Source organism: Acomys russatus, chromosome 13 (assembly GCF_903995435.1).
Source record: "Acomys russatus chromosome 13, mAcoRus1.1, whole genome shotgun sequence".
NCBI classification, from domain to species: domain Eukaryota; kingdom Metazoa; phylum Chordata; class Mammalia; order Rodentia; family Muridae; genus Acomys; species Acomys russatus.
In genome coordinates, this window is record NC_067149.1 from 41,130,537 (window position 1) to 41,153,738 (window position 23,202).

At 43.5% G+C, this 23,202-nt stretch overlaps 1 protein-coding gene across 1 annotated transcript in view; it reads left to right on the top strand.

Annotated features, from left to right (window-relative positions):
• Fancd2 (FA complementation group D2) overlaps positions 1 to 22,736 on the top strand; it is a 63,575-nt gene extending 40,839 nt beyond the window's left edge. Inside the window, exons 29-43 of the mRNA XM_051155089.1 lie at positions 279 to 389; positions 1,159 to 1,287; positions 1,664 to 1,782; positions 4,116 to 4,226; positions 5,851 to 5,981; positions 8,219 to 8,312; positions 10,696 to 10,818; positions 12,136 to 12,229; positions 12,738 to 12,809; positions 13,054 to 13,092; positions 14,622 to 14,696; positions 15,928 to 16,002; positions 17,578 to 17,724; positions 19,973 to 20,074; positions 22,369 to 22,736. Coding sequence (XP_051011046.1) covers positions 279 to 389; positions 1,159 to 1,287; positions 1,664 to 1,782; positions 4,116 to 4,226; positions 5,851 to 5,981; positions 8,219 to 8,312; positions 10,696 to 10,818; positions 12,136 to 12,229; positions 12,738 to 12,809; positions 13,054 to 13,092; positions 14,622 to 14,696; positions 15,928 to 16,002; positions 17,578 to 17,724; positions 19,973 to 20,074; positions 22,369 to 22,440 — 1,494 coding nt within the window. The 3' untranslated portion in view covers positions 22,441 to 22,736. The remainder of the gene's footprint in view (positions 1 to 278; positions 390 to 1,158; positions 1,288 to 1,663; positions 1,783 to 4,115; positions 4,227 to 5,850; positions 5,982 to 8,218; positions 8,313 to 10,695; positions 10,819 to 12,135; positions 12,230 to 12,737; positions 12,810 to 13,053; positions 13,093 to 14,621; positions 14,697 to 15,927; positions 16,003 to 17,577; positions 17,725 to 19,972; positions 20,075 to 22,368) is intronic.
• Positions 22,737 to 23,202: the final 466 nt, after the last annotated feature.

Consider the following 23,202-nt stretch of genomic DNA (forward strand, 5'->3'; position numbering starts at 1 on the left):
GGGTTTCTCTGTGTAGCCTTGGCTGTCTTGGACTTTGTAGACCAGGCTGGCCTCAAACTCACAAGTGATCCACGCGCCTCTGCCTCCTAAGTGCTGGGATTAAAGGCGTGCACTACCACTCTTAGTTGCTTTTTTTTTTTTTTTTTTAAAGTCAAATTCAGTCCTTCACACAATGGGGGCTGGGGGTGGTGGTAGTGGTGGTGGGGATGTCCGTGAAATCCACCTGAAGTGTCCTGCTTAGGGCATGACTGAGGTTATTTGTCATCTTCATCTTACAGGCTACAGAAGTTGTACAGCTAGGGCCTGCTGAGCTGCTTTTCTTGCTGGAAGATCTTTCCCAGAAGTTAGAGAATATACTGACTCCTGCCAAGAGAATCTGCTTTCTCAAGGTTAGTAGAGACTGGGCTTAGGAGACTTGGGAACAGGCAGGTTTTAGTGGTAAGGAACCTGCAGTTGTGTTTAGTTTACTAGATAACATGGTGGCATCCCTGATACCAGAGCATAACTGTCTTGCCCCACCCAGGCTAGGCTGTAGTGCAGCCTGACAGTGAAAGGCCCAGGCTGGGTCCCTCACACCGAGTGTGTATGTGTGGGGTGTTATTTGCTCATAACTAATTGTTATTTGCCCAAACTCATTAGTTATGATGGTCTGTATTTTTGACATTTTGGGACAGTTTCCCATATAGCCCAGGCTGGACTTGAGCTCACTGTGTAGCTGAAAATTGTCTTGAGATCCTGATCCTCTTGCCTCCATCTCACCATGCCTGATCAGAAGAGGGTGTCAGATAGATCCCTCTGGAACTAGAGGTACAGACAGTTGTGAGCCACTCTATGGTACTAGGGAAGAAACTAGGGTCCTTTTCAAGAGCAGTGAGTACTATTAACTGCTGATCCATCTCTCCGGCCATGCGTCTACACGTTTTCATGAAACCTTGTTCTAACTATACAAGATACAGTCTGTCAGATATTTAAAACTAAAGAGGGTTTTTTTTTTTCTGGTTCTATCATTCTATCCCTTTGTTATAATATTATCTTAGGCAGGTAAATTACCTCTTCTATCTACTCCTACCTGGAATTACAACTTTGGACTCTGAAATAGTTATTAATTGTAAGGAATGTATCTAGTTTTCCCCCTCATAACTCTGAGGTTTATTGTAGAATAAAGGAAGCCGGAATATTGGATTCTCACATCTTCATCAGAGACCTGTCCAGGACATTGTTCATTGTGTTGTTCAGCTGCTAACTCCCATGTGTAACCATCTGGAGAACATTCACAACTACTTCCAGGTCAGAAGACTGTCCTACTTGTAAGACGAGAAACCATAGACACACAGGCAGGCAAGGATGGTGTGGAGGTGGCTCTGGGAGGAGGGAGGAGGGAAGAGGAAGAGCGGGAGGGAGAGCTACAGGGCAGGAGAGCAGGCTGACTCCACAGCTGCACAGCTTGAGCATGGCCTCCAGAGATGGTGCGAGACTGTCCAGAAGACAGAGGCAGAAAAATTACGTTACAGGTAGGCTTAGCTTTGTGGGTCTGTAAGTAATTGCCAAGAGTTCCTTCTTAACTGGGAAAAACTGAAAAAGAAAGAAAGAAAAAAGAAAAGGAAAAAAAAAGAGGAATGAGAAAAATTGCTGGAGAAACTAGACTAAAATCTTTTCTTTTTAGTGCCTAGGTACTGAAAATCTCAGTGTAGATGACAAGCCAAGAGTGAAAGCTCAGGAGCACCACACCATGTCTTCCTGCTACCAGAAGCTGCTGCAAGTCTTTCATGCACTCTTTGCTTGGTGCGTGCGTGTAGGAAGTGTGGTAGGAGGGAATGAGTGTACTTGCTTTCACTTATGATTCCCTGAAAGAAGAGGGAAGGGAAGGGATACGGCCCTTACTGTGGTGTTTTCTTCTTTTTCATTCAATCTTGTAAAACCACTGAATCTTAAGGAGTCATTGTTATTAGTTTGACAAATTAGGTGACTTACAGATTATGTGATAAAAAGTGAGCACAGCGTGAGCTGGGATATTTGGGGGTCCCATGGACGCAGTGGCATTTGATGAGGCTTTTAAAAACAGGGTTCCACAGTTCTTGAACTTGCTCTGCAGCTGAAGCTTGTCTTTAACTTCTGATCATCCTTCCCCCACCTCCTGAATACCAGGCTTACAGACCTATGCCGCCATGCCTGGCTTTCATGTGGGCCTGGGGATGAAACCTAGGACTTCATGCATGGTAGGCAAGCACGCTGCCAACTGAGCTACAACCTCACCCTTGAAAGGCCTTTAAAGAATCAATGGTCTTTTTATTTTACTTTTTACATCTTGAAAATTATGTATACACGTGTCTATACCCTCCAAGGCCAGACGTGGGTTTTGGCTCTCCTGGAGTTGCAGTTCCAGGCGGTTGTGAACAGCCCGATGTGGGTGCTGGGAACCAAACTCAGGTTGTCTGCATGAACAGTTTATGCTCCTAGCCTCTGAGCCCTCTCCCCAGCCCCAGCTTTAAAAAAGAAGGATAGAAATATAGTATAACAATGTTTTTACATTTTAGTGTGTGTGTGTGTATATGTGTGTGTGCACTAATGTATACTCCTTTCACGTGGATCCAGGAGTCAAAGTCAGGCTTGGCAGCAAGGGCCTTTACCTGCTGAGCGTCCCACTGGTCCCAGGAGTTGGTTTTTAGGGAGGTAAAGAGTTGGAGAATAGCATGGATGAAAGTAGAAATAAAGGCATGCCTCTAAGTATTTCTGTTCCTTAGTCATGTCTTATCCCATCTGTCCTCTTTGAACAGGTTTTTCTGGAGAATTTACCCAAGCTTAAATGTTATGCTAAATGTTCTCTTCTGAGCCAAGGCAGGATTGTATCAACTGCCTACTCAACACCCCCTTGCATGTGTCATTGGCATCTCAGACTCATCACATCCACTTCGGTGCACATCATCACTGTTCCTCCAGTTTTGCCTCACTTGAAAATGCCATCATCAATCTTGTGTGCCAAAACCCAGGAGTTACACTTTTGCCTCCTCCTTCGTACTCTCTCCCACAATGTGACCCTAAATTCTATTGATTTTATCATCTAAATAGACATCTCCTGCTTCCAGCCTTCCATCATATAACCTAGTTTCACACTCAGCCTGCCTCAGTCTGTGCTTCACATCAGTCTTCCCAGACATGATATCTGATGGCCTTAGGCTCCCCCCTGCCCCCCCAACCCACCCCCACCCCCATTGTCTGGCTTCTGCTCTTACCCAGTGTCTCCCATTCAGCCTGCAGTAGACTGAATTCATTCAGCACCCTACTTAACTTTCACCTGAAGCCCTTCAAACACATTCACTCTTCTGTAGGACCCTTAGCCACTGCATCTGTACCCTCTTTATTTTTCCCCCCAGACAGGGTTTCTCTGTGCAGCCTTGTCTGTCCTTGATTTGCTTTGTAGACCAGGATGGCCTCGAACTCACAGGGATCCACCTGCCTCTGCCTCCCCGAGTGCTGGGATTTCAGGTATGCACCACCATGCCTGGCTCTGTACCCTCTTCTTACTGAATCTCTTCAGTTTCTGGAGAGAAATCAGTTATGTTTCTCCACCCTTATTAGGTAATCCTTCTCTAGCCCTCAGCTCCCTTCTTTCTAACATTCTGGCGTTCTCTTCTGGTAAAACTTGACACATTGTGTTAAAATTGTTTGCTTATTTTTCTTCCCTTTTAGACTGTAAGACTCTCCACAAGGGCAGATATCAGTCATTTTTATATTCTCAGTAATTAAACAGCAATGTCTAATGAAAGATTTGCATTGACAGTTCATCAAGGAAGTTTTTTTTTATAGTAAACACAAAAAAAGGGTATTCATTATTAAGGAAATACATGCAAATGCACCTGTGTGTACCTGCGAGACACACACACACACACACACACACACACACACACACACACACACACACACACGTATGAAAGGAAAAGGAAGATGTTGCTGGAGACGACATAGGGGTCAGATTATGTAGACTTCTGAAAGTCAGGCTGAAGATCTTAACTTTTAAAACTACTTTTTTTTTTTTTTACTATTTATTTTGTCCTCAGATAGCACCCTATTAATCCTCCTGAAACAAAACTGAACCACTTTTGTTGACTTTGCTTTAGGAAAGGATTTACTCACCATTCAAACCATCGCCTCCTGCGCTCAGCCCTAGAGGTCCTTTCGAGCCGGCTGAAGCAGACAGACAAGGAACAGCCCTTGGAGGAGCTGGTCAGGTGGGTCAGAATGTTCCAGTATGTTCTCAAGAAATCCTAGAACTAGACCGGCAGAATTTTTTTGGAAACATTCATTCTTTCAGTGTTGGACAAAATATATCTAGCTGTCACTCTCTCTTAACATATGTTTTTTTTTTTTTCCTTTTTCTTTTTTTCATGTTTTAAAGAGTTTTAAATTATTTATCTATTAGTTTTTGAGACTGGTTCTCATTATGTAACTCTGTTGGTGTGGAACTCATGATGTAGACCAGTCTGTCCTCAGACTCACAGCGATACACCTGCCTCTGCCTCCTGAATGCTGGAATTAATGGCACGCACTACCACCCAGCCCTATTTTTTTATACTTTATTTGTGTGTGTGTCTCTGTGTGTGTGTGTGTGTCCGTGTCCGTGTCCTCTGGAAGAACAGCAGGTGGTCTTAACTGCTCAGCTATCTCTCCAGGCCTTCATTTTGTTTTGTTTTGTTTGTTTGTTTAAGAAGGTCATGCTATACATCCTAGTCTGGCCTCAAACTCACTATTCTCCTGCCTCAGCCTCCTCTGTGTTGTGGTTACAGGCATGTGCCACCATGTTCTACTCTTAGCCAGCTCTGGATTATCTAAGGACCTACTCTGTCTTCTAACAGTGTTGAGGATGTAGGGAGCAACTAGTTGTACTAATTGCATTCCCACACTGTCCAGTCCCATTATTCCACATCTTCGTCGTGGTGAGTTCAAGGCCAGCCTGATCTTTGTGAGATCTTCCTCACTCCCACATAACATCCCAAAAGAGCAAATAAATTATCCAAGGTTTCATGTGGTATCTTAATGCTTGGGCTTCTTGGTGTACGTGACCCTCCCCACTTAAGGCAAGATTTGTTCCATGTAGCTTTTTTTTCTACCCAGCTTGCTTTGTAAAAGATACTTACCTGTTAAGATTCTTTAATGAAGGTGGGTGGTGGCAGTACATGCCTTTAATCCCAGCACTTAGGAAGCAGAGGCAGGTGGATCTCTGTGAGTTCGAGGCCAGCCTGGTCTACAAAGCGAGTCCAGACCAGCCAAGGCTACACAGAGAAACCCTGTCTCAAAAAACAAAACAAAAAACAAGGATTCTTGAATGAAACTTATTACTGTGCTAGCTATGATGGCACACATCTTTAATCACTGCCCTCAGCAGACAGAGACAGGTTGATCTCTAGTTTGAGGCCAGCTTAGTCTATAAAGTGAGTTCTAGACCTGTCAGAGCTACATGTGAAACCTTGTCTTAAAAAGAAAGAAAGAAAAAAAAGGAGAGGTATTAAAAGCACCTGAAAATGAGGTGAATTGTTTGTGCTATTAAATACTTATGTTTTGTGTGTACTTACATATTTCTGTGAGGCAGAGGACAGGTTATAGGAGCTAATCTTCTCCTTCTACCATTTAGTTTCCTGGGGCTGAACTCAGGTTTAGCAGGCTTGTCAGCAGGGCTCTACCTGCTGAGCCATATTGCTGCGCCCCAGCCTGGGCCCCCCCCCCCCCATTCCTCCCATCCCCTCCTGTACCGCATATAAACGGCTTGGAGATGACTTGGGCAACTTGTGTACATGTAAAGACATCTTAACTGCTTGTGATGCTATGTCTGTTCCTTTGTCTCTTGCTTTTTTACAGCCAGAGCTTCAATTACTTGCAAAATTTCCACCAGAGCATACCCAGTTTTCAGTGCGGTCTGTATCTTCTCAGACTTTTGATGGTCCTTCTGGAGAAATCTGCAAGGCCTGCCCAGAAGAAAGGAAAACTTGGTGAGAAGCCCAGATCCCGTTTTTGGGGGATGGGGAGATATGAATGGGATTGATATCTTACATTTGTAAATATGGTGTTTCCTAGAATTTTGAGTGTTTTTATATGTAAATCAACAAAATCATTGACATGCCCTCTTCCTTCACCTAAGAGACCATTTTCTCAGAAAGGGCTATGACACTGCTTAGTATAATTTTGGTTAGATTAACTGATTGTACTGTTTTTTTTTTATATATAAGATGTATTTTTAAATTTCATTTCATTTTATTTTTTGTATATCAGTGTTTTGCCTGCATGTATATTATATGTGTTTGAGACCAGAAGCAGGCATTGGATTCTCTGTGACTGGAGTTACACCTGTGATCTGCACAGTGGATGCTGGCTTTCTCTTTTTTTTTAAAAAAGATCTTATTTATTTAATGTATATAAGTGCTCTATCTGCATGTACCCCTGCATGCCAGAAGAGGGTATCAGGTCATAGTATAGATGGTTGTGAGCCACAGTGTAGTTGCTAGGAATTGAACTCAGGACCTCTGGAAGAGCAGACAGTGGTCTTAACCTCTGAGCCATCTCTCCAGCCCACACACAACCTTTCTCTTTAAGTCTCCTTCATCATGACTCTTGGAATACAAATCACTAATTATCTTTCCAACTTTTGGCACAATAGAAAGCATTATTAATATGTGAAAGAAATATTTTTTCCTATATTAATAGAATAGAGTAGGTTTTGTCTAAAATAGGAGGCTATGTTTTTAAGACAGGGTCAGTAAGTAGGGTATAGTCTTTTTTTTTTAAGACTTATTTATTTATTTAATGTATATGGGCACTTCATCTATGTTTACATGTGCACACCAGAAGGGTATAGCCTTAATAAATGGTTTCATTTATGGCAGTTGAGTTAATGGGATAGGAGCAAATGAGCTTTTTAAACAATTGCTTGCTAGGCCAGGGCTGGTGCTATCTGCTTATAATCGCAGTACCCAGGAGGCTGAAGGAGAACTGTGAGTTTGAGGTTGGCCTATGCAGACTTGCTGTGTCTGTGCTAAAGATGCCCCTAAAGTTCTGATCCGCCCAGCTCTATTCCCTAAGTTGCTGGTATTACAGGCATGTGCCACCATGCCTGGTTTACATGGTGCTGGGATAGAACTTAGAGCTTTCTGCATACTAGACAAGCACCCACACAACACGCTTGACCTAAAAACAAAGCTGCTTGTTATGCCAAAAACTTAAATTAAAAATAATATCTGGGGGCTGGAGAGATGGCTCAGTGGTTAAGAGCATTGCCTGCTCTTCCAAAGGACCAGGGTTCAATTCCTAGCACCCACATGGCAGCTCACAACTGTCTGTAACGTCAAGGTCTGACACTCTCACACCAATGCACATAAATTTTAAAAATTAAATAAAATATATTAAAAAAAAAGAAAAAAAATAATATCTGGGGCTGAGATGGCTCAGCAGTTAAAAAGGTTTACTGCTCTTACTGGAGACCTGAATTTAGTTCCCAGCATAGCTTCAGACAGCTCACAGCTGCATGCAGCTCCAGCTTCAGGGGTTCAAGGCCCTCTTCTGGCCTCTGTAGGCACCTGACTCAGATGCACAGACCCATACACAAATACTTGCATCTACACATAATTCTTAAAAACTGTTTAAAAATATACCTTAAAACTTTTGAAATTTTTATTTAAATCTTTTTTGTTTTGTTTTGTTTTTTGTTTTTTGTTTTTTGAGACAGGGTTTCTCTGTGTAGCCTTGGTTGTCCTGGACTTGCTCTGTAGACCAGGCTGACCTCGAACTCACAGTGATCCGCCTGCCTCTGCCTCCCAAATGCTGAGATTAAAGGCATGCACCACTATGCCCAGCTCTATTTTTTAATTTATGTTATTTAAAATTTTATTTTAAAAAGTAAAATAATTCTTTTGGTCAATAATCTTCCTCCAACATTGAAAAGGTAAGAATGTGCTTATCTGATCATTAAGCACTATACATAGGTGGACAGGTCCACTATACTCTATTAATACATGTAATTAGTCAGTGAGTTTGGAAGAGAGTGGTTAGCAATGTCTCCTGAAGCCCCAGCTGAATTGGAGCTCACTGTACTGGTCTCCAGTCAGTCTCCCAAGTGTTAGGAATGTAGGTGTGAACAACTACACTCAGCTAACAGTTGTGTTTTTAAATGGCTTCTAAAAGAATGAGGTCAGATTATCATGGATGAAATGGTTTTTGTTTTGTTTTCCAACAGCCTCCCTAGCCAAACAACTACTTTGTCGAGCATGGCCTCATGGGGAAAAAGAGAAGCCCAGCACTTTTAACGACCACCTGCATGATTTGCTCTGGTGAGGTGATTACTTTCTTCCAGGGAGCCAGATTGCATTTTCCCATTTTGCTATTGTTGAGATCTCTCATGTAGTTAGGGACTGAATCGTGACCTTTGTTAGGGGTCTTGAGAGCAAATGACAGTTTAAAATGAGCATATTTTAGAGTTTGGTTCCTAAGATGCTTTCCTTCTGCTGGCTGCTAATTCCTTACTGAAATCCCATCAGAGTAGTCTGCAGTAGTGTCCTCCCTGTTAACATCCATTACTTCCAGGGTATCTAAGCATGTTCCTTTTTTGTTTGTTTGCTTGTATTAGTATTTATTTTGGCTTATTGAGGTGTTCTCAGTGTGTAGCTAAGGATAGCCTTAAACTCGTTCTGTCTATACCTCCTGAGTGCTGGAGCTGCAGGTGTGCACCATCCGTCTGGCTCTTGTGTTTCCATTTTATTTTATGTGTATATGGGTGTTTTGCCTGCATGTGTGTGCACCATGTATATGCACTGCCCTCAGAGGTCAGAAGAGTCATCGTAACCTCTGGAACTGGAGCGTCAGACGGTTGTGAGCCATCAAGCTCTGAGAATTGAACACAAGTCTTATGGAAAAGCAGCCAGTGCTCTAACTGCTGAACCATCTCTCCAGCCCTTTTAACTGTGTTTCTAATTGAAACTTTACTCTTAGTTCTCGACAAACGTTTGGAATCTTTGTGATTTAAAGTGAATGTCATGGGCTGGAGAGATGGCTCAGAGGTTAAGAGCATTGTCTGCTCTTCCAGAGGTCCTGAGTTCAATTCCCAGCAACCACATGGTGGCTTACAACCATCTATAATGAAATCTGATGCCCTCTTCTGGTGTGAAGACATACATGCAGATAGAACATTGTATGCATAATAAATAAATAAATCTTTAAAAAGTGAATATCATGCCTGGCGGTGGTGGTGCAGGCCTTTAATCCCAGCATGCAGGAGGCAGAGGCAGGTGAATCTCTTGAGTTCGAGGCCAGCCTGGTCTACAGAGTGAGTTCCAGGACAGTCAAGACTACACAGATATTCACAAAGTGAATGTCAGCAGTACAACCAGAGCTGTATGGAGAGACCCTTTCTGAATTAAAAAAAAAAAAAAAAAAAAAAGAAAGGTCAACTTAACACATGGTAGCATCACATGAAAGAAATTTTTTTACTTTAGAAAAGTTTATTGTTGGGGCTGGAGAGATGGCTTAGCAGTTAAGAGCACTGGCTGTTCTTCCAGAGGACTTGGGTTCAATTCTCAGCAACCACATGGAGTTCACAACAGTCTGCGACTCCGGTTCCAGGGTGATCTGGAACCTTCACATATACATAAACATAGGCAAATCACCAATGCACACAAAATAAAAATAAACCTTTACAAAAAGGAAAAAGTTATTATTGTTGGCAATGTTATGGTGCTTACTAGTGCTTGTGACATTGCTGTGTCTGAGTTCCTGGAGCATATCTTAAATTTCCTTTTCCCTCCCTTCCTTGCTTCGTTTTCTCCTTCCTCCCTTCCTTCCTTCCTATCTTCCTTCCTTCCTTCCTTGTGTGAGAGAATGCATGCGTGCACGTGCGTGCGTGTTTGTGTGTGTGTGTGTGTGTAAGAGAGAAGGAGAGAAACTGGGGGTTTAGCCCTGCTGAAAATTATGTTACCACTAAGCTACAACCTCATCTTCTTTTTACCTTTTACTTTGAAATGGGCTTATAGCTGGGCAGTGGTGGTGCACGCCTTTAATCCCAGCACTTGGTGGATCCCTGTGAGTTTGAAGCCAGCCTGGTCTACAATGCGAGTCCAGGACAGCCAAGGCTACACAGAGAAACCCTGTCTCGAAACCCCCCCCCCCAAAAAAAAAGAAAGAAAGAAAAGAAAAGAAAAAAGAAATGGGCTTATTACTAAGTTGCCAAGGCTTACCTTGAACTCATTCTGTACCCCAAGCTGGCCTTGCATTTGTGATCCTCTTGTCTCCAAGTAATTAAGAGTACTTGCCTGTGCCGCCAGACTTGCTGCCAGGTCTTGAACTTTTGAAACTTTTTCGGGTATTTGCTGCAAATTGACCACTCACCATCTGGTCTGGTTCTCTCGCTGGATGCTTTTTTGCTCTTTCCTTCCCAAGTTTCCACAGGGTTCTTATAAGCACTGAATGTAGTTGCAGGTGGCCACTGTGTTAGTATGTTTCCACCACTCACAGGATTCCTGAGAAAATGAGCTGTAAAGAGGCGGGGGTTGTTCGGGCCCCTGGTCATTTGCCTCCATTGTCTGTGTGTCGTGGTGAGGAGAGGCAGGACCCAGGGATGGGGCTTGTGGCGAAGCAAACTTGCTCACATGGTAGCCAGGAAGCAGGGCAGATTTAGGCACTCCGTAATGTTTGTCCCTGTTCTTCTGACACTTTGTAAAGCATCTACTTGGAGCACACAGACAATGTTCTAAAGGCCATAGAGGAAATTGCTGGTGTTGGTGTCCCTGAAATGGTCAATGCTCCAAAAGATGCATCTTCCTCTACGTTCCCTACGTTGACCAGGTAAGGGAGTTCTTGCTCCATCTCATTTTGATTTGGAGGGTAAACTCACCCACTCCTTTGGCAGTATAAGTCTTACTGTGTATACCTTCTAAAATGCTCTCAATTTAGGTCTATTAGTTACTTAACTCATCACTCTGATAAAATATCTGACAGAAGCAGTCCGAGGGGAGAGGGACTTATTTTAAGTCACAGTTTCAGTCCACTGTGACAGCTAAGTATGGTGTCAGGAGCTGCTCCATGATCACTGGCAAGTTTGAGGCTGCAGCTTGTTCATAGGCTCAGAGCAGGAACTACATAAAACAGGCCGGAACCAGGGACAGGCGTTACCTTCAACAGCCTACCTACCCCACTAGCCGGGCCTACCTCCCAAAGCTTCACCCTTCACAATAGCGCTGTAAGCTAGCTAGGGGCATGCTCAGATCATGAGCCTGTGGGGGTATTTCAGACTCGAACGTGTCAGTAGATATGTAGAAGATTCTCACTGAGGAAGGTAGTGTCACTACTTACAGTTTTCACAGATAAGGAACTACTGTTTTCATACTTAGCATGTGTGAGGCCGGGATTCCACACCCAACACACCAAAATTAATAAAAATAAGGCTAACTTAAAGCTGTCTTTCTAATACTTTAACCACCTTGAAAAACAGTTAATTATTGTACCTAATGATTGTCTTGATGTTTTTGAGTCTTATAGTTATCCTTTGCTTGTATAGTCAGTCCAGTTTATAACACTTCAACGTCTTCATCTTGTTTGATTTTAATTCCCGTGAGGTAGAGGTATCATTACCAGTTTTACTGTTGAGGAAAATGAAGATTGAAAGAATCTCTCTGCTTGCAGTCAGTGAAGGGAACTCGGAACCACAGCTTAGCTTGGCTTCTCGTGCTACATCACTGCTGCTTCCATCATCGTGGTACTGCTCTTCCAAGCTAGCTCCACTGTCTCACATGGCATTTACCTTGCCTTGGGCTTGGCTTTCCATATTTGAGCTCTCTCAATAGGCTCTCATCTAGTCTGGGCTAGCCTCACTCCTTTTGCAGCTTAGGGTGACTTTAAACTTTCAATTCTCTTACCCCCACTTCCTCCTTCCTACTAGGATTGCAGGCATGCACCACAATGCCCACCTCATGTATGCTGCACACAGTGAGTGCTAGGCATACATTTTTAAATTCTTTCCATTCCCCTCTTTCAGTGGACCCTAGTTCAGAAAACACTCAGAGACAGAGGTGTAAGTGACTGTTGGTCTCCTGGCTTCTTCCTGCAGGGACCTTCCCAGAATAGTAAACAGTATATCATGTGGGCATTCATCTCCCCCTATAGGCACACCTTTGTCATTTTCTTCCGTGCGATGATGGCTGAACTGGAGAAGACAGTGAAAGGGCTTCAGGCTGGCACAGCAGCAGACTCACAGCAGGTGCTTCAGGCATTCCCCTCAAAAGCAGGTGGACTCTGATTAGTGGGCATGGGTCTTTTATCCTAAGTTTCTTTCAGTTGCCAAGACCTAAGAGTTCTTTTTAAAAGCTTCTGGCTTCATTTCTTTTTCCTCTAGCTGGAGGGGAGAATTGAGCAGTTTCCCCTTGTTTCCGCCCAGCTTGCCACTTCCCACCTGGCTTGAAGACCAAGCCTGTTTGAGATGCCCTAGGTCTTGGCAGCCTCCAGACAGGGCTGAGGTAGACCTAAGGTAGACAGGGGCTACCCAGAGAACCGGAAGCCACAGAGGAGTGATGCCAGTACAGGCTTCTACCTACTCGGAAGTAGCTGGTTTTCTGTAAGGTGCTCTCTGGTGGTATCCCAGTGTGTGTGACCCTGATGAGCATTCTGGCTGCCACGTCTTCTCGAAAGGGGTAATGACAAGCTGCGCTAGGGGAGGGCACTAGAAGCACTGGGCTGTGACTCAGAGGCCTGTGTTTGCCTGTCCCCAGGTTCATGAAGAGAAGCTTCTCTATTGGAACATGGCTGTTCGAGACTTCAGCATCCTTATCAATCTGATGAAAGTATGGGGGCCCCTCACCCGCTTCGCTGGCCAGTCTTGACCCTCTTTGCTCCTTCCTGCTCTTCCTGGACTTAATTTACCAGAGTTTCTTTATTCTGTAACTGACTTCCTGTTATACTACCAACATGTCTTCTTCATATTAGAATTTCCTGTCACTCAGAGCTCTGCTGTGTGCAGTGGGAAAGAGGCTGCGATGCTCAAAGGAACTGACCTCAGGTTTGCTTTCTTGTCTTTCTCCTGTCCAGGTATTCGACAGTTATCCTGTTCTGCATGTGTGTTTAAAGGTAAGAGATTCCCTTGGGCTGGAGAGATGGCCCAGAGGTTAAGAACACTGTCTGTTCTTCCAGAGGTCCTGAGTTTAATTCCCAGCAACCACATGGTGGCTCACAACCATCTATTATAATGTGATATGATGCCCTCTTCTGGCATGCAGGTGTACATGCAAGCAAAGCACTGTATACATAATAATAAATATTTTAAAAAAAGGTAAGAGATTCCCTAGGCTTTGGTCAATGTATTTTCTTCCTGTGTGTAATTTCAGAGGGTCCTCAGCTAAACAGAATTGCTTTATTCCTCATTTACATGCCAGAGTCTGTGCTAATAGGTTGTAGTTCAAGGAAGACAATGGCTAGCATTCGATACAGTAGTTTGAGGCAATTTTCTCATGAGATAAGAAATAGGTTGAAGCTGAGCGGGGTGGTGCACACCTTTAATCCCAGCACTTGGGAGGCAGAGGCAGGTGGATCACTGTGAGTTCAAAGCCAGCCTGATCTACAAAATGAGTCCAGGACAGCCAGGGCTACACAGAGAAACCCTGTCTCAAAAAACAAAACCACAAAAAAACCCAAACTAGGGAGAATACCTGTAGAGAACAGTGTTTATGGTAGGCATGATGATGCACACCTTTAAGTCTATAATTTAAGTGGATCTCTGTGAATTTAAGGCCAGCCTGGTCTACATAGAGTTCTAGGTCAGCCAGAGCTGCAAAATGAGACCCTGCCACAAACAAAGAGCAAGCCGGGCTTATCCTTGCCCTCCCCTTGCAGTATTTCCAAGCAGTGGAGGAGGAGTTATGGGTGGTTTCCCTTTTAAAAGTCTTACAAGGGCCAAGGCTTGGGATATTGCTCAGTGGTAGAGGACCTGCTTAGTGTGTGCAAGGCCCCAGCTTCGGTCTTTTGTTCCAAAAGAGAAATGAAAAGGTCCTTGGGGGTGCTTTGTGAATGTCAAATTGGTATTCTGACAGTTGCATAATCCTTCCCTTCTCCTCTGAAGATCTCCCTGTCTGGCCCTAGATTTGATGGTAACCCCGAACAGAACGTTATGGGGAGAATGCTTTTTCTCTCCTCTTGGTGTCTTCTCCCAAGTACCCCGTTCTTGGTATCTTGTGGCCTTCTCTCTTCACTCTACCCTGGTACAGTGTAGGAGATGAGCAGACTGGAGGAATAATTTAGCTAGAAATGGACTATGTGTTCCCTTGGTCCTGTTAACATTTCTTCTCTTGAGAATGAGTCATCTTTCGGGGGCTGGAGTGCAGCTGCCACTGTGTTCTCCAAGCTGAACAAGGGCTCTGGCTATTGCCTGTGTCTAGGTTTGTGAGTTTGCCTAGTTCTGGAGCTTATTTATATAGCAGGCCTGTTTACTTTTCAACTTAAGTTACATCCTCCAAATTAACATTTTGGACCACTCCTAATTTATTTGAATGTACACAGCGATGATATAAAACTCTTGGGGTAGGTGGCCTGTGCTACCTCCCCTGAGGATTTTTCAAGTGAAGGTCCTCAGCCAGGGCTCAGCACTGCGTCTCTCCCTTCAGTATGGACGTCGCTTTGTGGAAGCATTTCTGAAGCAGTGCATGCCGCTCCTCGACTTCAGCTTTAGAAAGCATCGGGTAAGAGCTGAGAACAGAGCCAGCTGCCAGGGGTGTCTGCAGGATTTCTGAGCTTGGGCTGGGGGTTCAGCAGCAGTCTGTTGCCTACATTCTGTGCAGCAGTTCTAAGTGACACCAGGCCAGCTGTAGCCAGAAGTGGCCAGGTAAGCTGAGCCTCTCAGATCACTCTGTTCAGACCCACCTCTACACTTTTCCCCAGTCTTTGGGCTTATTCCCTTTAACTTGTCCTTCATCGTGCACACCAGGCTGTCCTGCAGCACTGTCTCTACAAACACTTTAGAAGCCACTTGAGCTATAAAACAGGCCTATATACTTTTAGAGCCAAGTGGTACTTGGAGCTGGCATAGTGAGTATAAAAAAGGTTTTTGTGTGAACATCATATATGTTTGTCTGTAAAATGTAATTTCATCACACACATACCCCTTTGCCTTCTCATCTCTTTTCCTTTCCCACTGAACCACCTCTGAAACATAATTTCTTACACATATTTAGAAAGATGAACTTTATAAACTACTGGCAGTATTTAGTTATCCTTAGAGGTGGTATCTTATCCTAATTTACAGATGGGAAAATTGAGACATGGTTCACTACTTAAAACTACACCTAGGCACCAGGATAGTAGAAGATCAGAAAGAAGTTCAAGGTCATCTTCAACTAGAAAGTTTGAGGCTATTCTGGGCTACAGTAGACCCGCTCTCAATTGGGTGGGGGGGGGGGGGGCAACAAGCTAGTGGCTGAAAAGATAGCCCAGTGGTTAAAGGTTTGTATTACTCTTCCAGAAGACCCAAGTTTGAACATGTCCAGCAACATACATGCATGTGCTTAAAATAAATCTTAAACTAACTGCCTCCAGGCACGATGATGTATACCTGTAATTCTAGCACTCTGCTAGGGAGAGGCAGGCAAATATCTGAGTTTGATGCCAGCCTGGTCTACAGAGTGAGTTTCAGGACAGCCAGATCTACACAGATAAAACCTGTGTTGAAAAACCAAAACACAAAACCAATCTAGCTCTTAGTAGCAAGCAGATTGATAGATATTAGGGACAGAATTGAGGCTAAGAATCAATTGCTAGCTGGTCCAGTACTGTTATCTGAGGGTAGACTTGGGATCATTAGCACAGGCTGGAAACTGTAGAGTTTACCCTCCCCAAAGCCCTTGATGCAAAATCATCTTGCTTCTGAAATAACAGAATGTTAGACCAGGACATTTATGAATTCTGTTGTTTTAGGAAGATGTTCTGAGCTTGCTGGAAACCCTTCAATTGAACACAAGACTACTTCATCACCTTTGTGGGCATTCTAAGGTAAGAGGGGAGCAGGTCTCATGTTGAAGGACAACCAGCCATGGCCTGAAGCTCTGATGCTCAGTGTCCCTGTAAGATGATAGGCATGGGCCACCAGACATAGCTTCAACCCTGTGTCCAAAGGCAGTTTACAGTAAGCAAATCCTTTGTTTCTGCATGTGACTGGTAGTTACTGAAAGGGAAAGTTTTGTATTTGAATTCAAATTTTATAGCTGTGTTTCCTTGTTTCTGAGGACCCAAGTGTAGTTGTTCACATGTGTAACCCCAGCACTGAGAGGCTGGCTGGCCTAGCTACAGAGCAGGATACTGTCGCAGAACAAGCCAGAGTCCAGTTCTCAGAGGAAGAGAAATAGAGCACTCCTAGATGAGTTACTGTCACAAAGTGTCCTAGAGTTAGGGTTTCTGTTTCTGTGACGAAACGCCATGAGCAAAAGCAACTCAGGGACAAAAGAGCTTATTTAGCTTACATATCCTTTCAGAGAAGCCAAGGCAGGAACTCAAAGTGGGCAGGAACCTGGAAGCAGGAGCTGATGCAGAAGCCTTGGGGAGTGCTGTTCACTGGCTTGCTCATGCCTTGCTCAGCCTTCTTTCTTGGAGAACCCAATACTACCAGCCCTACAGGCTTACCTCCCACCCAGTCTTGCAGAGGCATTTTCTCAATTGAGGCTCCCTCCTTTCGCACGGCCCTACCTGTACCAAGTTGACATAAAGCTGTCCAGCACACAGAACTGTAATGGGATGACTGTTTGCAGGTGGTAACTGTTCAAACCTGGAAGTATTCCTAGCCAACCGTCTTAGAGCTTTTCAGCTACAGGACTTGGTTGTCTCTTGTGAGAATATTTATTAAAAGATGTCTCTTAGCCAAGCATTGTAGCCCATGCTTTTATTCCCAGTACTTGAGAGGCAGAAGCAGGTGGATCTCCGTGAGCTCAAGGCCAGCCTGGTCTATAGAGTGAGTTCCAGGACAGCCAAGGCTACATAATGAGGCCCTGTCTGGAGCAAGTGGGAGAGGGCACATCAAACAAACAAAACAACAACAACAACAACAACAAAAGTAACCCTCCAATTGGAGCTCTTGAACATTTATCTGAAGGAACATAGAAACAGTGGCTTCTGTGGTCCCTGGCAAACCAAGTGATATTTTGAACCATTTTTTGCCATTCATTTCTTCCCCAGTTCTGTTTAGAAAAAGCTGAGCTGGAATTTCTGGGGCTTAAAGCTGACAAGAGCTAATTTTTAGTTTCATATCATTAAGTATGACTTGGGGCATTCCATGATTAGTCAACAGAGCTTATAAGGGGCACCTAGAGGTGTTGGTGGTCTGTCTTCTAGTCTTTTTTTTTAAATTCACTTTACATCCTGATCATAGCCCCCTCCCCTCCTCTCCTCTTGATCCCTCCCTTCCTTCCTCTTCCCTCTATTCCCCACATCTTCTAGTCTTAAGTTTTTATCTGATATTCTTTCGGGATACTCATCAAACTGTTATTTTTTGATGGAGCACGTCTCTGGGCCATAGTCAAACATTTCTGTTTAAGAAATAGGAAACGACAATAAACCTGGATGATTTTTTTTCAGATTCACCAGGACACAAGACTCACCAAACATGTGCCTTTGCTCAAAAAGTCCCTGGAGCTGTTAGTTTGCAGAGTCAAAGCCATGCTTGTCCTCAACAACTGTAGAGAGGCTTTCTGGTTGGGCACTCTCAAAAACCGTGACTTACAGGTAAGCCTGAAGTTTATACCATCGGTTATGAGCTCCCAATCCTGCTCTTTGTAAGAGCTTCAGAAGAAATACGAGAGAGATTACCCAAGCCCTGATCTCCTACAGGACTCTTTTTAGCTAGCCTGGTGACACAGGCTTATAATCCCAACTGCTTGGGAGGATGACACAGGAGTATCACAAGTTCAAGGTTTGCCCTGCCTGGGCAGTTTAGCAAAGCTGTCACAAAACTGAAAGTAAATAGAGGGAGCTAGAGATACAGCTCAGGGGTAGAGTTCTTATCTGGGTAGAATGTGTAAGGAACTAGGTACAGTCCCCATTAGTGGGGAAAAGACTGTTGCTACCATGTGTGCAGTTGTTTAGGATTATAAGACTGGAGAGACAGCTCAGCAGTTAAGAGCACTAGCCACTCTTTCAGAGGGCTCAGGCTTGATTGCCAGGACTTACATGGTGGCTTGCAAAAGTAATCCCAGTTGATGGGATCCAACCCCCCTACAGGCCTCCATGGCTCCATGCATGAAGTACACAGACACACATGCAGGCAGAGCACTAATAGACGTAAAATAAAAATAAAAGTAAAAACTTTTTAAAATACTATTTAGCTGGGCAGTGGTAGCACAGGCCTTTAAGCCCAGCACTTAGGAGACAGAGCCAGCCTGGCCTACAGAGCAAGTTCTGGGACAGCCAGGGCTACACAGAGAGACTCTGCCTCAAAAAAGAAAAAGAAAAAAAAGATAAAGTTGGGGCACATTGCTCATTGTCCTGGCAACACCCCTCTCCCGGGCAGCAAAGGTACAAAACATTGTTGTCAACAGGGAACCAGCTTAGATAGCACATGCCTATAGTCCCAGCCCTAGGGAGGCAGAGATAGATCTTTGTGAGTTCGAGACCTGGTTTACAGAGCAAGTTCCAGGACAGCCAGGGCTACATAATGAAGCCCTGTCTCAAAAACAAACAAGCAGGATGAAGAGATTGCTCAGTAGTTAAGACCACTGGCTATTCTGTTGAGGACCTAGGCTCAACTCCCAGCACCCACACGGCAGCTCACAACTATCTGTAACTGCAGTTCCGGGGGATTCATGGCACCAGGCACGCACAAGGTGCACATATATGCATGCAGACAAAAATATCCATATACATAAAATAAATCTAATTTTAAAACAACAAGGAGCCAGCTCAGCACAGCCCTTTCCCTGTGCCAGGGGGACTCATAAACCCCACAGAGCAATTTATAACACTCTCATGTATGGACAAACTTTGAATTTTTTTCTTAGTCTTTCTAATACTGAAAATGCTCTCCAGTTTTAACAAATGGGCATGATTATCTGGAACCATTTGAATGTGACACTGCTGTGGAATTTCAGCATTACTCATTTTCAGGGGCCAAGACCTCCTCACGCGTACTTATACTAGCTGAGGGTTGTTTTAACTTTCTAAAACATGCTTGTATGTGTACTCCATGAGGTTCTGTGCAGCACGTGTACGCAAGATCTAGAGGAAGCCAGGAGAAAGTGTTAGGTTCCCTGGAACTGGAGTTACAGGCAGTTGTGAGGTACTGTAGGTACTGAGAGCTAAATCTGGCTCCCATGTAGGGGCAGCAAACATTCTTACCTACCGAGCTGTCTCTCCAGCGCCACCAGTTGAGTTTTATAATGGTATATATGAAAAGAATAGAACAGTGATGGTCTTTCCTCACATCAAACTTATGAAGTCAATTCTGTTGTTTTCTTGGAGAAAGCTGAAGCTCAGCTTTCACAGACCATTTAACAGTGAGTTAGTGGAGCCTGGGTTTGAGTTTAGACAATTCCTCAGACTGCTTGGCTATTTGTGGTTGGTGTATGGTACTTAGAAGCCTTAAGGTATTGAGAAATAATATTCTTGGCAACAGACTCTCACTATGTAGCCCACACTAGCCACAAACTTTGATTCTTTTTTAAGTTCCTATTACAACTTCAGCCCTTGGGACAATTTTATATCTATATTTAGTATTAACTGAGTCACCAATACAACATCTATTGTAAAATCTAATGTAACACATAAATGCAAAAATGGACCTTGTATAGAGTTATCACTTCCATGGGCATCTCAGATGCCTAGAATTGAAACGCATCTCTTTGAATGATAGAGCAGAGGTTGATATGTTTTGAATGGCTAGAATATTTCTTCTGTAATACCTAGAAACTCACCCTTCTCCAAAACCATAAATGTGCTTATTTCAGTACACCATTTGTTTTGCTTCTTCTATATTTAGGGTGAAGAAATTGTTTCCCAGCAGCCCTCTTCCTCAGAGAGCACCGCAGAGGACAGTGAGGATGGCGCAACATCCCACGTCTCCAAGAGCAGAGCAACAGAGGTATCTGCACAGGCTGGTCTGGCATTGGTGAAACATTTTACTTAGTATTCTTTGTTAGCAAAAAGTATAGGGTTTTCTCTGTATATATTTATTAAATACTTCTGTGCCCATCTCCATTCCCTACAAAAAAGCTTTTATAAATGCTGTGGGATTCATTCAATTACATTGTCTCAAGATATGTTGGAAATTTGTTTGCAACATGAGAGGAGTTATAGCTTCCTGGTAGAGCATGTACTTAGCATGTACATGTTTGTGCATTCAATACTCTGTACCAGAAACAGGCGGGTTTTTTTTCTTCCATTATATAGTATCGTGTTTTCCATGATCTTGTATGTAAAGGTATTCTAGAAGGGGGAAAAGACTAGCATATTCTGTGGTAAAATGAGTTGTCATTTCAACTTGTGTTTGTTTGGCAGTCCTCGCTGGCCTGGAACTTACTCTGTAGATCAGGCTAGCTTTGAATTCACTGAGGTCTGCCTGCCTATGCCTCCCAAGTACTGAGATGAAAAGCATTAACCACCAGGCCTGGCCATTTCAACTTTTTTTTTTTTTTAAATGTGTATGAGTATTTCTTTGTGCATGTTTTTCTGTGCACAGGTGCATGCAGTACCTGTGGCTGCCAGAAGAGAGTGTTGTACCCCCTAGGACTGGAGTTAAGAGTTGTAAGCCAACATGTGGATGCTGGGTGTTGAATTTGGGTCCTCTGGAAGAGCAGATAGTTCTTTTAATCACCTTGATCCATCTCTCCAGCCATGGCAGCTAACATGTTCTTTTTTACTTTTTTTGATAGTCATTTCTCCAGGAGGGTAGCAATATGAGACACACTTTTAGGACCCTGGTAGGACTGCTCAAACATCAGCTGAGTCTTACCTAACCCTTGAATAATGAGACTCATCTAAAGTGAGGGCCAAGGCAGCTGAGGCAAAACTCAAAAAAGAGCTTATTTACAAAGCTGTCGTCAAGTTAAAAATAAAGCCGTTTCAAAACTAGCCCAGGGCCAAATACAGCATTGTTGTATGTTACCATACAACATAGAAATGTGAAAACAGAAGCCTAGAGTCAAGCTGCCAGAACAGAGAAATAAAGTAATATAGGTCTTCATTCTTTTCTGTGGACAGTTGCTTTTGTGGATTTAAAGTAAGCTAAATAAAAATGTGTGCATCGAATGTTGCTCAGTTCATTTGAGTTCTGGATGGCAGGCTGTTCAGCTAGAAGCTGTGCACAGAAAGACTGCCCATTATGGAGTCTGTTCGCATGGCTCTATTTTAGTCCTATAATAAAACTCTCCTGCTTACTCTCATAAGGAATCTGAGGTAGTCAGTATGCTATGCTTCCACTACATAGATGAGTCCTAGTAGAGGAACAAGCCAGTTTCACACTGGACTCTTGTTGGCATATGCCAGTACTTGTAATAACCTTTGCTTCATACACTCATTCACTTATTTGCTACTTTGTTTATTCCTTTTGTTTGTGTATGAAGAATCTTGCTACATGGTCTTGGACTCAGAATCTCTGTCTTACATCCTGAATCTTGGGATTACAGAGTTGCACCATACTAGGCCTTGCTCTATATTGAATTAATGTGACTTTGTTTCTGTGTCTTATGCCTGAGGAACAACTGGAGAGCTTTGGCTTATTTAAAGATCATGCCGATTTGGTTCAGCTGTAAATAACTCGGCATAAAAAATGACCTCTTGGACTGAATGTGGTGGCTCACACCTTTAATTACAGTATGAGGGAGGCAGAGGCAGATAGATTTCTATGGGTTCAGGACCAGCCTGGTCTATGTAGTAGCAAGTTCTGAATCAGATAGAGTTACACAGTGAGACTTTGCCTCAACAAAACCAAACAGAACCTTTCTCTATAGTCTTGGCTTATATTCCATGGCAAGAATTATGGGGAAGCCAAGAGTAGTAGCACATGCCTTTAGTCCCAGCACTTGGAGGCAGAGGCAAGTTGATCTCCTGAGTTTGAGGCCAACCAAAGGCTCACCTCAAAGGAAATAAACAACTGGATTAAGCATGGTAGAACATGCCTGTAAGCCAGTACTTGGGAGGTGGAGGAAGCTCACAAAGTCCTGGTCATTCTTGGTGGCATATCTAGTTTGAGAGTTCTTGAGCCACCTGATAGCTTGTCTCAGAACAAAAAGAAAACAGGAGGGAGGCTTCTGCCTTAACTTACAAATGCTCTTATGTCTTCATTGCTTTTAAGAATAAAAATGGTATAGTGTTCACCTGTGAGAACTATGTTGCAAGAATTGGCCTAAAGTACTTTTTTTCTTCTTTGTCCCCTAGGATGGGGAAGATGAAGCAAGTGATGGACAAAAGGATCAAGACAGTGATGAAAGTGATGACAGCTCCGATTAGACGCAGGGACACCCCTGCCCCTTTCCATCTCTGGCGGCCTTTTACATTTTCTCTTTAGAGTTTGAAGTCTAGTCTCTGCCTTCTAACCAGAAGCATCCTGCTTGTCCTTCAAGAAGGGGTTTTAATTTAATTAACCAGTGGATTTCAGAGATTGTCTATCAACATCCAGGTCCCTGGCTCAGGAGTCAGTGGTTTGGATAAACACAGCTGTGCAGCACTGCAGAGTAAATGCTATAGCTGGGCCTTGGGGGCTAGTTTTGAAACGGCTTTATTTTTAACTTGACGACAGCTTTGTAAATAAGCTCTTTTCTGAGTTTTGCCTCAGCTGCCTTGGCCCTCCCTTTAGATGCGTCTCATTATTCAAGGGTTAGGTAAGACTGAGCTGATGTTTAAGCAGTCCTACCAGGGTCCTAAAAGTGTGTCTCATATTGCTACCCTCCTGGAGGGGAAAAAGGTAAAAAGAGAGTAAAAAGAACATGTTAGCCACCTTCTAATTGGATTTTTGCTTGTGTTGTTTGTAGCAGGGTCTCTCTTCATAGTCCTGGCTATGGTAGTATTAATATGCTGACCAGAAGGATCTTGAACACTACTTTTGAAAAATTTTTTTTCTGAGACATTGTTTGTCTGTGTAGCCTTGGCCGTCTTGGACTTGCTTTGTAGACCAGGCTGGCCTCAAATTCACAGATATCCACCTGCCTCTGCCTCCCGAGTGCTGGGGTTACAGGTGTGTGCCACTGAGCCCAGCTTACTTCTGAATTTTTG